At 48.2% G+C, this 12086-nt stretch overlaps 2 protein-coding genes across 2 annotated transcripts; one reads left to right on the top strand and one right to left on the bottom strand.

The window, feature by feature from the left end:
- Nucleotides 1–286: 286 nt before the first annotated feature.
- On the top strand, nucleotides 287–5469 carry EV422DRAFT_503444 (uncharacterized protein; the record flags this gene model as incomplete). Its single annotated transcript, XM_053068341.1, has 5 exons — nucleotides 287–4415; nucleotides 4554–4654; nucleotides 4798–4864; nucleotides 4919–5115; nucleotides 5305–5469. The coding sequence occupies 5 exons, from the start codon at nucleotides 287–289 to the stop codon at nucleotides 5467–5469; spliced, it is 4659 nt and encodes a 1552-aa protein (XP_052929597.1).
- Nucleotides 5470–5572: 103 nt separating this feature from the next.
- EV422DRAFT_503443 (uncharacterized protein) lies at nucleotides 5573–5992 on the bottom strand (the record flags this gene model as incomplete). Its single annotated transcript, XM_053068340.1, has 1 exon — nucleotides 5573–5992. One exon carries the CDS (start codon nucleotides 5990–5992, stop codon nucleotides 5573–5575), a length of 420 nt encoding a protein of 139 aa, XP_052929596.1.
- Nucleotides 5993–12086: the final 6094 nt, after the last annotated feature.

Raw genomic sequence — 12086 nt, 5'->3', positions numbered from 1 at the left:
AGGGGGATTCATCGCTGTGTCAGGGCGAGAGAGAAAAAACCAGAAAGATGCGAATGGCAACAATGTAGTAGACTCCAACGGCAACCCATTGCCAGACCCAAACGGAAGTCAAGTGATTATAGCGACTTTCCCCAAGACTGATGACACATCGTGTGATGTAACACGTTTGCTGCTTGATGACATTCCACCCTGTTCGTTCAAAGGAATCAAAAATGAGGTTCCTCAGACTGCGATATCGCTGTCTCTTTTGCGGCAATACGATAGCGAGATTATACAACCGGCATACATGAATGTTATAGGAGACACTAATGCCTTACTGCAAACCTCTATCGACAGCAAAGTTGCAAAGACAGATACCATTCCATACACAAGGTTAACCGGCACTCCAGACCTCTCTGTCTACGAGAAGAAGCTGACCTTTATCGGACCTGTCTTCTCTAGAGACACGAGTAATTCGATTAGCTTCAACTCGGGAGCCATAACAACAGTAGGAACGCTTGGTACATTGAATGTTACAAATACTTTAACAGCGGGAAGCATCAGCAGTCCTACTTTGAACAACTACCTCACCGTAGCAAATGCAGCCACGACGTATCAACCCCTTAATGCTCGTCTGACAAACTTCGCAAATATAGCACCGACAAACACGTACATGCTTATCGCAAGCGGCGGCAACTTCATTCAATATAGTCCTGCAGATGTTCGTGCGAACTTGTCCTTGAAGAATTTAAGTTTGCTTGATACATTAGATTACACAAGTTCGGCGTTGGTGAATAAACCTGTCCTTGGCAGTCTCGCTGCGCTGAATAGCATCGACTATGCTTCGACGTACATTACTGGAAAGCCAACTCTTGGCTCACTTGCAGCACTTAGCAGTATCGATTACACTTCGGCTTTACTTACAAACAAGCCTTCGCTTGGTTCACTTGCAGCACTGAGTAGTATAGATTACACTTCGGCTTTACTGACAAACAAGCCTTCGCTTGGCAGTTTGGCTGCTAAATCCGTTATCAATCTTGCAAGCGCAGATGTCACCGGTATTCTTCCTGTTGGAAGTATTGACCCGAACATTGTGCTTGCTGGAACCGGTTTGACTAAAACTGGTCAGACTTTAAGTGTCAATCCTGTCCAAACACAAATTACAAGTGTTGGGACTTTGACGGGTCTCACCGTTTCTGGTTCTAGCACATTTACAGGGTCAATAACCGTACCTACTCCAACCACGGCTTCGCATGCTGTGACAAAATCATATGTGGATGGATTGATTTCTACAACGCAAACGGGAGCGCAACCGCTAAATGGAAAATTGACTGCTATTTCTTCGAGCACCGCCACTCTCAACAATTTCCTTGTAGGAGATGGAACGAATTATATCAGTACGCCTCCATCAGCATCTAGGACGGCTTTGGGTTTAGGCTCGATTGCATTGAAGAATTCTATAGATTTAGCAAACGATGTTGGAACAACTGTCCTTCCATATGCCAACATTGACGGAACTGTCGCCTTGAAATCCTATGTAGATGGTTTAGTCTCAACTGCTGGAACGGGATTGACAAAAACAGGAAACGTTTTCAGCGTTAATGCTAGTCAAACAGGTATAACATCTCTTGGGACCCTATCATCATTGAGCGTCGGTGGAACAGCAAATATTGCTGGAGATGTCACGGTGTCAGGAAACGCTGTCGTCTCAACAGCACCGACCTTAGCAAATCATCTTACAAATAAGATTTATGTTGATACGCTTCTTAGTGCTGGAACAGGATTGACACGAACTGGAAACGCCTTTAGCGTAAATCCTGCTCAGCCTCAAATTACAATCGTTGGAACTCTATCATCTCTGAATGTTGGTGGAAATGCGAACTTATCCAATGTTCAAATTGCCGGAACGACTGATTCTACCTCGACCACATCAGGTGCGCTCCAAGTTGTTGGAGGAGTTGGTGTGGGGAAAAGTGTGGTGGTTGGCGGCACCGTATTCCTAGGAGGAACAACAGCGAACCTGAATACCACAACAGGACAGACTTTGAATATAAATAACGCTGCATCGACTGTAGTTACTTCTACTCTTGACTCCAACGCTATAAATGCTGGTTCTCTCCAAGTTGCAGGCGGCGTTGGTATCGCTAAATCATTATACGTCGGTGGATATGGAATCATAAAAGAATCTACAGCCGGAAATGGACCTTCTGTAGGTCTTATAAACTCAAACGGTGGAGGTTGGACTTTGTGGCATATAGGCCAAACTAGTGGCCTTGGAACTAATAATTTCGGCTTATACAACAATACTGCCGCAAATCTTGCGTTAACGGTGAATGTGGCAACAAACGCATTAAATATCAATTCGACAACTGATTCGAATGGTATAACAACAGGGGCTTTACAGGTCGCCGGAGGTGTTGGTATCGCCAAGAAATTGACGGTAGGAAGTGATGCGAGTTTTGTCGGGTCAAATCAAAGTATCTTTTGGTACAACGGTTCGGTGTCCACACCCACATTTGGAAGCAGCATAACGGGCAACGTTTCAGCAGCAGGGTACTTTTCCTCAAATTCGGCTATTGGCGATATGGTAATTCGGGCACAGTACAATAATTCACCGACAAACCTTCGATTCGCTAACGGACCCGGCGTATCAAACCTTGATATATTGACAAATGGAAATGTTCTAATCAATACAACAACGGACTCCTCTTCTACAACAACTGGCGCTCTAACAGTTGCTGGAGGTCTAGGTGTGGGAAAATCTCTATTTGCTGGTTCATCGGCCACTGGGAGTCATACACTGCAAGTAAACTCGACATCAACAGATGTTTTGAAACTTCAGAGTCTTTCAGCATCTGGGTTTTCTTCGATCGGTTTTGTTAACAACACAGGAACAACGGTGGGAGCATTCGGTTACGCAGGAGTCAATACGACCGCTCCAAATGCTGGGAACTTTTTTCTCTATTCCGGGTCTAATGCCAATTTCATAATCAACTCTAACCTCCCCAGTGTACAAATTCTTTCCACCATAGATTCTACTTCGACCACTTCAGGTGCATTTCAGGTGAGAGGTGGAGCGGGTATTGCAGGGAATGTCAATATTGGTAAAGATTTGAACGTCAACGGTACCATATACTCCACTATTTCTTCGAGTGGCCCTATTGTATCTTCGCATCTCGGAACACCTAATTTGGCAGCGGGGAGTTTCTCAACACTTCAAATTGGAGTAGGAGCAGCAACAAATAATATGGCCAGATTGTACTTCAATTATGCTGGAGCAGGTCTTGCGACAAACACGTTGGGTTTGGGATTATGGAATGCACCACAAGGTCTTACAGTGGATGGAACGGGGAAGGTTGTTATTCCCACCGGTTCTATCGGCAGTTTGTCAGTTTCAGGAAACATGAATTTCACCGGAAATCAAGCAATAATTTCTGCATCTGGTTCAGCAGGTCCTCTCTCCATAGACCCGAATCAAAGTTCTAACCCTTATGTACGGGTATGGGACGATTTACGGGTGGTAGGAGATTTTTCTGTGTGGAATTCGGCCGAAAATACCACTTGGTTCAAAGTTTTTACAAATACTGGTATTGCATCTGTCTTTACCACAACCGATTGCACAGGAGTTGGATCAGGCGCTCTTCAAGTGTCTGGAGGCGCCTCTGTGGCGAAAAACGTATATGTTGGGGGAAATCTGAACAACAGTGGTACTGTATCGGTCTTGAACACTTCTGATGCAACTTCTAATACATCGGGCGCTCTTGTAGTGAATGGAGGCGCATCTGTAGCGAAATCTCTATATGTGGGGTCGAATCTTAATGTGACCGGGGACTTGAAAACTTCTGCCTTAAATTCTGTCACAACTCTCGTTCCATATCCACAGACGCCAGCAACAGGTCAATCATGGTCCGGGTATTCAGTTATTGGTTCTTCCGAATACACGTATGCAAACGGAAACGGTGTAGATGGATATACGGGACATGTTTTCGATTGTTATAGTAATGCAAGTATTGCTTCCAGACTGCGGTGGGCAACCGCGAGCACTTCGACAGCAAACCTAGGACTCGATGGAACAACACAAAGTCTTCATTACTCTTTATTGAGACTCCCGTCGGCCATTGCTATGAGTTCAATCAAACTCACCGCCTACCTGATGGACGCCGTGGCGATGCCTACTACGTTCTCCGTGATTGCCGGAACTACCGAGTCCGCTATGGTAACCATTGCAACGTTGAATATACCTGGTTCTACTTGGACCACTGATGGAAACTCATTTAGTTTTGCAAACACCACGCCTTATGTAGTATGGGGCATCGCATGGGCATATGCCAATCAAACCACAAGTGGAGGATGTGCAATCCGCCAGATTCAGTTCAATCAGGCTGTTCCAAAAGCAACCCTTGTCACCGCTTCTGCAAACACTATAGATGTTTCCGGTGCGTTGACTACGGGAACCGTTTCATCAAGTGGTTCAGCAACGGTAAATTCCATGACATGTAATACAACAGCTTTGGTAAAGAATGATTTGACTTGTAGTACGAACATCTATGCTTCACAAATCATTCAATCTGCAGTTTGCATCAAAGACGGTGTTGTAGATGCGTTGTTAACAAATGGAAATGGGTATACAGGAGGTTTTTCTCCCATAAATTGGAAAGTCGGGATGTCCGGAGTGGTAGCCCATGTTTCCTTTATGGGATATATGAATTCGAATAATTCACGCGTTACGATTACCGTTCAGATATTGGACCAATCTTCTACTGTAGTGGCTAGTAGAGGAGTGTCATACTACTGTGATATAAATACGTATAATACTAGGTACCCGTTCAGTTTCCAAGTGCCGTTGCTGTTCTCTTCGACGAATACTCAATTGAGCGCACGAATTGTCATACCAACATCTATAACGTTGTCTAATTCATACCTCAATTTTTGGACACAGTGCTACTAGGTCGGCGGTTCTCCAAAAATCACTTCAAGGATGCTGTGTTGCCGGTTTATATCACTGCCCACGATAATGCGACTGCCTCTGTCTTTACTCCAACAGAGGCCGAGGTAACCATTCCCAAAGAGAAACGCTTTTTTGAATTTTGGCTTTCTATTTGTACAAATTTCATATATCGTTCGGAAAAGTTCACTGTTCGTCTCGTCACGCTTCACATAGACCATCTGGTTTGATTTGCCACGGACGCTTTCCAGCAACCGACACAGGGCTCGTCTGTCTGAACATGGCAATTGGATAATGGTAATACCCTCAAGTGTCCTAATTTTCACCATTTAGATTACTTTAGTTCTTTGCTTCTTATAAGTCGAATGAAAGAACTACAGCAACTTGAAGACGCATTCTACGCCATGTGGAAAGAGCTGCAACGGCTGAAGTCCAACTTCTCATGGAATGATAACTTGCAGAAAGAGCTGCAAATCATTGAGCAACTCCTACTAGACATCTATGAGACACTGACGAAGGCGCGACAAATCTTAAACGATGAATGAGATGATATTGCGAATGTATTGCGAATGATAGTGTATATGTCTTCCTCTTTAAACGAAAAATATTTATTGGATTTAAAACGAATGTATTACAAAGCATATTTGTTCAAACGACTTGTCTATTGGTAACCATGCATGACATGGCAATTTGGCGACAGTTCTGCAGTTTCACTTGAAGTTCATCATCGGTGGCCTTTTGCGCAAATTCAACGAGGTCACCAAGTGCTTCAAGAAGACACTTGCGCGTATTCCTGCAAGTACAAGTTTCCTCTTCGGGTCGATTCGCTTCAAAGACACAGCAGTTAATGAGTTTACGCAAGCCGTCAACGTGATACTTGGTCTTCTGGGACACGTAATTGAATTTGTTCCTATCAGGGCCGAGATAAAACACTCCCGTCTTGTCGTTGTAATAGCGTTTGACAATAAGGTGCGAAATGCTGTTGAGGTGGTACTGAACAAGCTCAGCGGGCTTCTTTGACTTGAACGTGGGACGTTTAGCGACCTTGGACTTGGTGATACGAGCCATGTTAGGAGAATGAAGTGTTGATGAGAGAAGTAGCGAATGTACGGGGGATGCACAAGGGGCGGAATCGGTGTTTATATAAACATTGAGGATATCGATAAGAGTTGTGTCAAGTGAGTTTTGGGGGGTATCAAGTGACTTTTGTGATTTGGAAAGTCACTTGTTTCGATGAGTGGAGGGGATTGATAAAGGTTTTTCTTATTTGTTACGATAATTTATGGAGTAAGTGGAAAAGTGACTTTTGAAACCCTATGAGAGAATGAATGAATCTGGGTAAAGATGATGTGATGGGGATGAGGTACATGCGTTAGTTTTTCCGGTTGTTCATCATTGGTTTGAAAAGTCACTTTTCCACCTATTCGATAACTTGTGGAGGGGTTAGTTACGACTTGCGACGTTATTGACTCGATGTATGGAGAGGTGAGAGGATATTTGGGTGGACCTCACTTGGTTCTTTGTTGGATCCACTTGCGTAGGGATGGGCAACGGCGGACTTGTGTGGAAAAGGGCTGACGTAAGGAGTGACGGTGTGTTCGACAGGCGCGACTGAAAGTGACTCGTTGAGCCTATTATGTCACGTGCAGTGTCACATGGGCGGTCACGTGATTGACTTGCAGAGTTTAATGACTTGTGCATCGGAGACGCGTTAAACCCGCGTCGGAAATTGGTCTTGAACTTTTTGCAGTCACAGGAGACGCGTGGAGCGGTCTTCAATTAATGCGGTCTTCAATTAGTGCGCTCTTCAATTAGTGCGGTCTTCAATTAGTGTGGTCTTCAATTAATGCGGTCTTCAATTAGTGTGGTCTTCAATTAATGCGGTCTTCAATTAGGGTAACAAGACCCGTAACGGACTATGGTTCCTATCAAAGTGAACTTATAGTCAGTCCAGTCTCAATACTGACTATGGTACCTGTCACAGTCCACCCATCTTATATAAGATGGGTGGACTGTGACACCATGATGCCGTTGATCAGGGGCAGGGGGTAGCAATTCTTCACCGTGATGCTGTTCAGGCCTTGATAATCGCCGCGGAGGCGGAGAGAACCGTCCTTTTTCTTCACGAATTAGACTGGCACACCGGCAGGGGACTTTGTGGGTTTGATGAATGCTTTGGCGAGGTTTTCTTCGAGGTATTCGCAGAGTGCCTTCATTTCTGGTTCGCTGAGGCTGTAGATCGGGCCGAAAGGTGGCTGCTTGCCTTCTTCCAGATCGATTGGACAGTCGTAGGGCCGGTGCTTGGGGAGAGTGTCAGCATTTCTCTTTTCGAAAACGTCGGCGAAGTCTTGATACTCGGGGGGCAGGAAGTCTTTGATGTCTTTCTCGGGTGTCGGGGGGTTACTGGGGCTAGGCGAGGCCGGAAGATCGGGTTTCGCAGGGTTGGCGTAGGCAACAAAGACCTGGTCATGCCTTGCTGCGACCCGGAAGGCTGGGGCAGAGATGAACGAGACTCGGAGCGGCGTGGGAGCCGGTTCTGGGGTGCTGGAGCCAGATACCTTGGGTACTGGAATCGACCATGTTTTGTCGACGGGGACTTCATCCTGGGGGATGCGGATCAAGGGCTCGGGGGTTCTGGCGGGTGCTGGGCTCGGGGGTGCTGAAGAGTTGTCCCAATTCGCGAATTCATGGTACTGACAGTCGCAACGGAAACCGACCGAAAGGCTCTTGAAGTCAAGGTTAATGTCGTGGAGGCGGAGCCAGGGGAGACCAAGGAGGATTGGAGCATGGGGTGATTTGGTGACATGGAAGACGATTTCTTTGAAGTGGTCGTCGACCCACATGCCTACTGGTTGGGTGTGATGGGTGATTGGCCCAGCAGAGCTGGGTTGACCGTCAACGAGTTTGATTGTCAGTGGACGCTGATGCGGGACTAGGGCGATGCGGTGTTTGCGGGCAAAGTCTCTGTCGATGAAGCAGGACAGGGCACCGTTGTCGATCATGGCTGAGGTAGGTATCGGGGCGCGGCTGGATGATACCATGATGGTAACGGGGTAGTTAAAGGGTTTGACAGGACCCAGCGCAAGCATGGCGCGGGGGTTAATTTCGGAGTTTTCGACATGGGCAGCGGCTAGGAGGGTTGTGTCGGCTATAACGGAGTCGGGAACCAGGGGGGTGGCCTCTCCCGTTGCAGGAGCTGCAAGGTTAGGAGGCCCGGGGCGGTGTGTGTTGTCCAGTCGCTGGGGCTTTACTGCGGCTGGACTTTGGGAAAACCCTGTTCGGTGGAGGGTTCTTTGATGTCGACGTTGGCGGCACGGGTGGTGGTCTTGTTCTTGACGGGGCAGACTTTTGCAATGTGCCCCGCGCCACCGCAGTAAAGGCAGAGGTTGTTGGAAATGCGGCGTTGGCGTTCCTGAGGGCTCAGAGGGCCGCAGGGACGAGCGGCGTCAATCTGCATAGGCTCGCTGTGGTCGACAGTGGTGGTAGTAGTAAACGAGGTATGGGGAACCGGGAAGGTCTGGCGGCTTCTGTTTCGCTCCAGGCGGCGCTCAAACAGCCGGTTATCGCACTGGATAGCCTGCTCCATCACCACATCAATGGTGGCCGCAGGGGGCATTGTGAGCATCAGGTCTTTGACGTCTTCTTTGAGGCCACGGCGGAAGGTAGCAATCAGGGCCTGGTCGTTCCAGGAGACATCGCATTGTAGCTGGCGGAACTCAGCAACGTACTTGGTTGCTGCACGGGTTTGGCGAAGGTTCTGGAGCTTGTTTTCAGAGGTGCGGACCCTGTCGCTGTCTCCGAAGACCGATTGCATCTGACTGATAAAACTATCAAAGTCCTGAAGGCTGTGATCTTGGCGTTCGACTAGGGGCGCCATCCAGGCTTGCGCAGTGCCGGTGAGGTAGGTGCCAATAGTTTGGATCTTGATGATGTCGCTGGGGTAGCGGTCGGGCTGGAGAGCAAACATCAACCGGATGTTGTTCAACCACCCACGGAATTTGCTGCGGGTACCATCAAACTTCTTGGGCGAGCTGATTCTTGGCTCCAGAGCAGGGATGGCGACTTGGGGACGGGTGTACGTATCGGCTTGAACCTGGGCGGCTGTTATGAATGGGCGGCTTGAACCTGGGCGGCTCTTCTTTCTGTGACTGTACCACCTCTCCGGGGCGTTCCGAGCGATCGGGACGATTCTGTTATGGACGACGCGCCCATACCATAAGCTTACCTACTGACAGCCGCCAATGTCAAACGCCAATGTCAATGTCAATGTCAGTGTCAATGTCAGTGTCAATGTCAATGTCAATGCCACTCCCCCTCTCTCCTCTCATTTTGCCAATCCTCCCGCAATATCGCCACTCCTCCTCTCTCCTCTCATTTCGCCAATCCCCCCTCGGCTTCTCCACACCCCCCACTACTTCCCCATTGCCAGCAGCTGTAGCAATGCTCTCTACGCTCGCCACGCACGCTCTAGGAGCATAGCTGGCGCCCCCCCAGTCCCCTCTTGTTGTTGTTGTTCTCTGATCTGCTGGGTTGCCTATCTATAAATAGCCGGCCTCTCTTCGTCCATTCCCTTCCTCCCCAGCAGATCAACACCAGTTCTTCTCATCTCCTGTTCTAGTCCTTGTTTCTTGTTTCGCCAATACAACCTCTGGTCGCCTATCACACTCGCCCTGTCTTCTCTACTTCGCTTCCGCCTCAGTCGTCGAGATCGTAACAGTTTGATCTGCTCCAACGCTGCGAAGTTCAGAACCCGTCCTGCCCTGCATCTGCCACACCTTTTCGCCATGTCCCAATCCGAATCCGTACCTTTCACCGCCGAGCAATGGAACGATATGTGCCAAGCCATCGCCGCCTGGCAAAGCCAAAACGCCAACTTGCAGGCCAACCTAGCGCAAGCCCAAGCCGACGCACAAGCTGCCCAGAACATTGCTGCCCAGGTCCAAGCCGATGCGTACACCCGTCCTCAAGTCACCAACCCTGCTCCCGGAGCTCTGGAGCCAAGAATCAGCGCGCCTGAGAAGTTTGATGGTACCCGCAGCAAAAAAAAAACAAATTCCGTGGGTGGTTGAACAACATCCGGTTGATGTTTGCTCTCCAGCCCGACCGCTACCCCAGCAACATCATCAAGATCCAAACGATTGGCACCTACCTCACCGGCACTGCGCAAGCCTGGATGGCGCCCCTAGTCGAACGCCAAGATCACAGCCTTCAGGACTTTGATAGTTTTATCAGTCAGATGCAATCGGTCTTCGGAGACAGCGACAGGGTCCGCACCTCTGAAAACAAGCTCCAGAACCTTCGCCAAACCCGTGCAGCTACCGAGTACGTCGCCGAGTTCCGCCAGCTGCAATGCGATGTCTCCTGGAATGACCAGGCCCTGATTGCTACCTGTAATGTCAGAGGAAACGTAGACGATATTGGGCCCTTCTGAGAGGGATGAGAGCAGTGTATTGTAGTGAAGAAAAAAGTAAGAAGCTCTTCCCAGCGGGCGCTTGACTGACAGCTTTATATTTGGGCTGCCAGTGGGGCTTGCGTGGCTTCAGTGAGGCTTGGCGCCTTATGTAATGTATCACCGAGAGCTCGGGTGGCCAGCCCGGGTCTCGGATCAAGTAGAAGTAAAGAGATATAATATGAAATACAAGTGAAGATGAGATATCCCCGACACCTCCCTCAGATCCTGAGGAGGGCGCCGAATAAATAAGAGGTGAACTACAAGGGATATGTGAAGAAAGGGAAAGTTCATGTTCATTTTAAAGTGTTGACGCACTTGTTCAATTGATAGTGTTAACGCACTGTGTGATGTGTGTGTTTGAGGCAAAGGCGTCCCTAAGCCGACGTCGTGTGTGATATGTGTGTGTAAGGTCGGTTCTTGCGTCGCCCCGCGTAATGTATGTTGTTTACGTCGCTATTGTCAGCGGTGTGATTGATAGTGAGCGGTTCTTGCGGCGTCGCGCGTGTGATGTGATATGAGATGCTTTATGCTGTTCGTCTCCGTATCCACAAAGATTGTGGGTGAGCTTTTCGCCATCGTTTGTGGCAGGCGTGTAGCGAAGTGCGGATTTGGGTTCCCAAGTAGGGTCAGGATAACCGAGCCATTTGACTAGAAGATTTCGTACGGCGCGTCGCTCGTCGATGATATCTTCTACAACCCATTCAGGTTGTCCGCGTTCTTCGATTGGTGGAGGAGGTTGTGGAACTGCACATTGCGGATATTGCTCTTCGCAATGTGATCGTAAAATAACGACGTGAAAGACGGGCCAGATGCCGCTAATCTTCGATGGTGATAGATAGAGTTCGTAGGTATCAGGATGTGCTCCTAGTGCGATGATTTTGAATGGTCCGATCCACGTAGCTGAGTATCGAAGTCCTCTTCAAGCGTCTACTTCTAGGTTGATTCCTTGTCGATTTAGGTCAACGAAGTCGCCAATTTTGTATGCGATTGGCGTTCGGCCTTTGTCGTGTTGACGTGCGAATTGATATTGCGATCTCTGAAGGTTTTCGCGTATGATACGGGCGATGTCTTGCTGCCCTTTCTTGAAGAATTTGATTTCGTTTCAATCTACACCTTGAATATACCGTCGGAGCGTACGGTAGGCCAGTAATAGTCCGTAAGAATTCTCGCGAGAGTCTTCTTAACACCAAGATGTCCTCCGGTGGCGAGTTTGTCATGGAATTTCCGTAAAATCTTCGGGCGAATATCTTCAGGAACGTATAGACGTCCTTCATGTCGTACTAATCCATTTTCAAAGGTATAACGGAGTTCTTTGAAGTTTTCTCGTGTTGGGGCTTTCGAGAAATTTCATCGAGATAATCCCAATATGGATCTTTGCGTAGCGCTTTTCTCCATTCTTCTTCTGAGCAGGTAGGTGATTCTTGTGGATTGTCTGTCGTAGCATTGGAGGAAGGTTCATTGACAAGCATGTTGCTGATCTGCGTATGCATGTCGAGGTGTCGTTGACAATCTACACATCGAGGCGCATAGATTGGGTTGCGGGAGAGCATGACGGCGATATGATTCCATCGTCCAGGTAAATGCGGGATGTCGAAATCATACTCTTGTAGCTTCTCCACCCAATGGGCTTGTCTTCTGCTCAAATGGGGTTGCATTTGGATGGATTCGAGTCCCTTGTGATCGCTAAAACATCGGAAGTAACGACTGATG

This window comes from Fimicolochytrium jonesii (genome assembly GCF_025526975.1).
Source record: "Fimicolochytrium jonesii strain JEL569 chromosome Unknown EV422scaffold_2, whole genome shotgun sequence".
NCBI lineage: Eukaryota > Fungi > Chytridiomycota > Chytridiomycetes > Spizellomycetales > Powellomycetaceae > Fimicolochytrium > Fimicolochytrium jonesii.
Note: the sequence above shows the minus strand (reverse complement) of the source record. Positions and strands in the feature narration are given on the sequence as shown.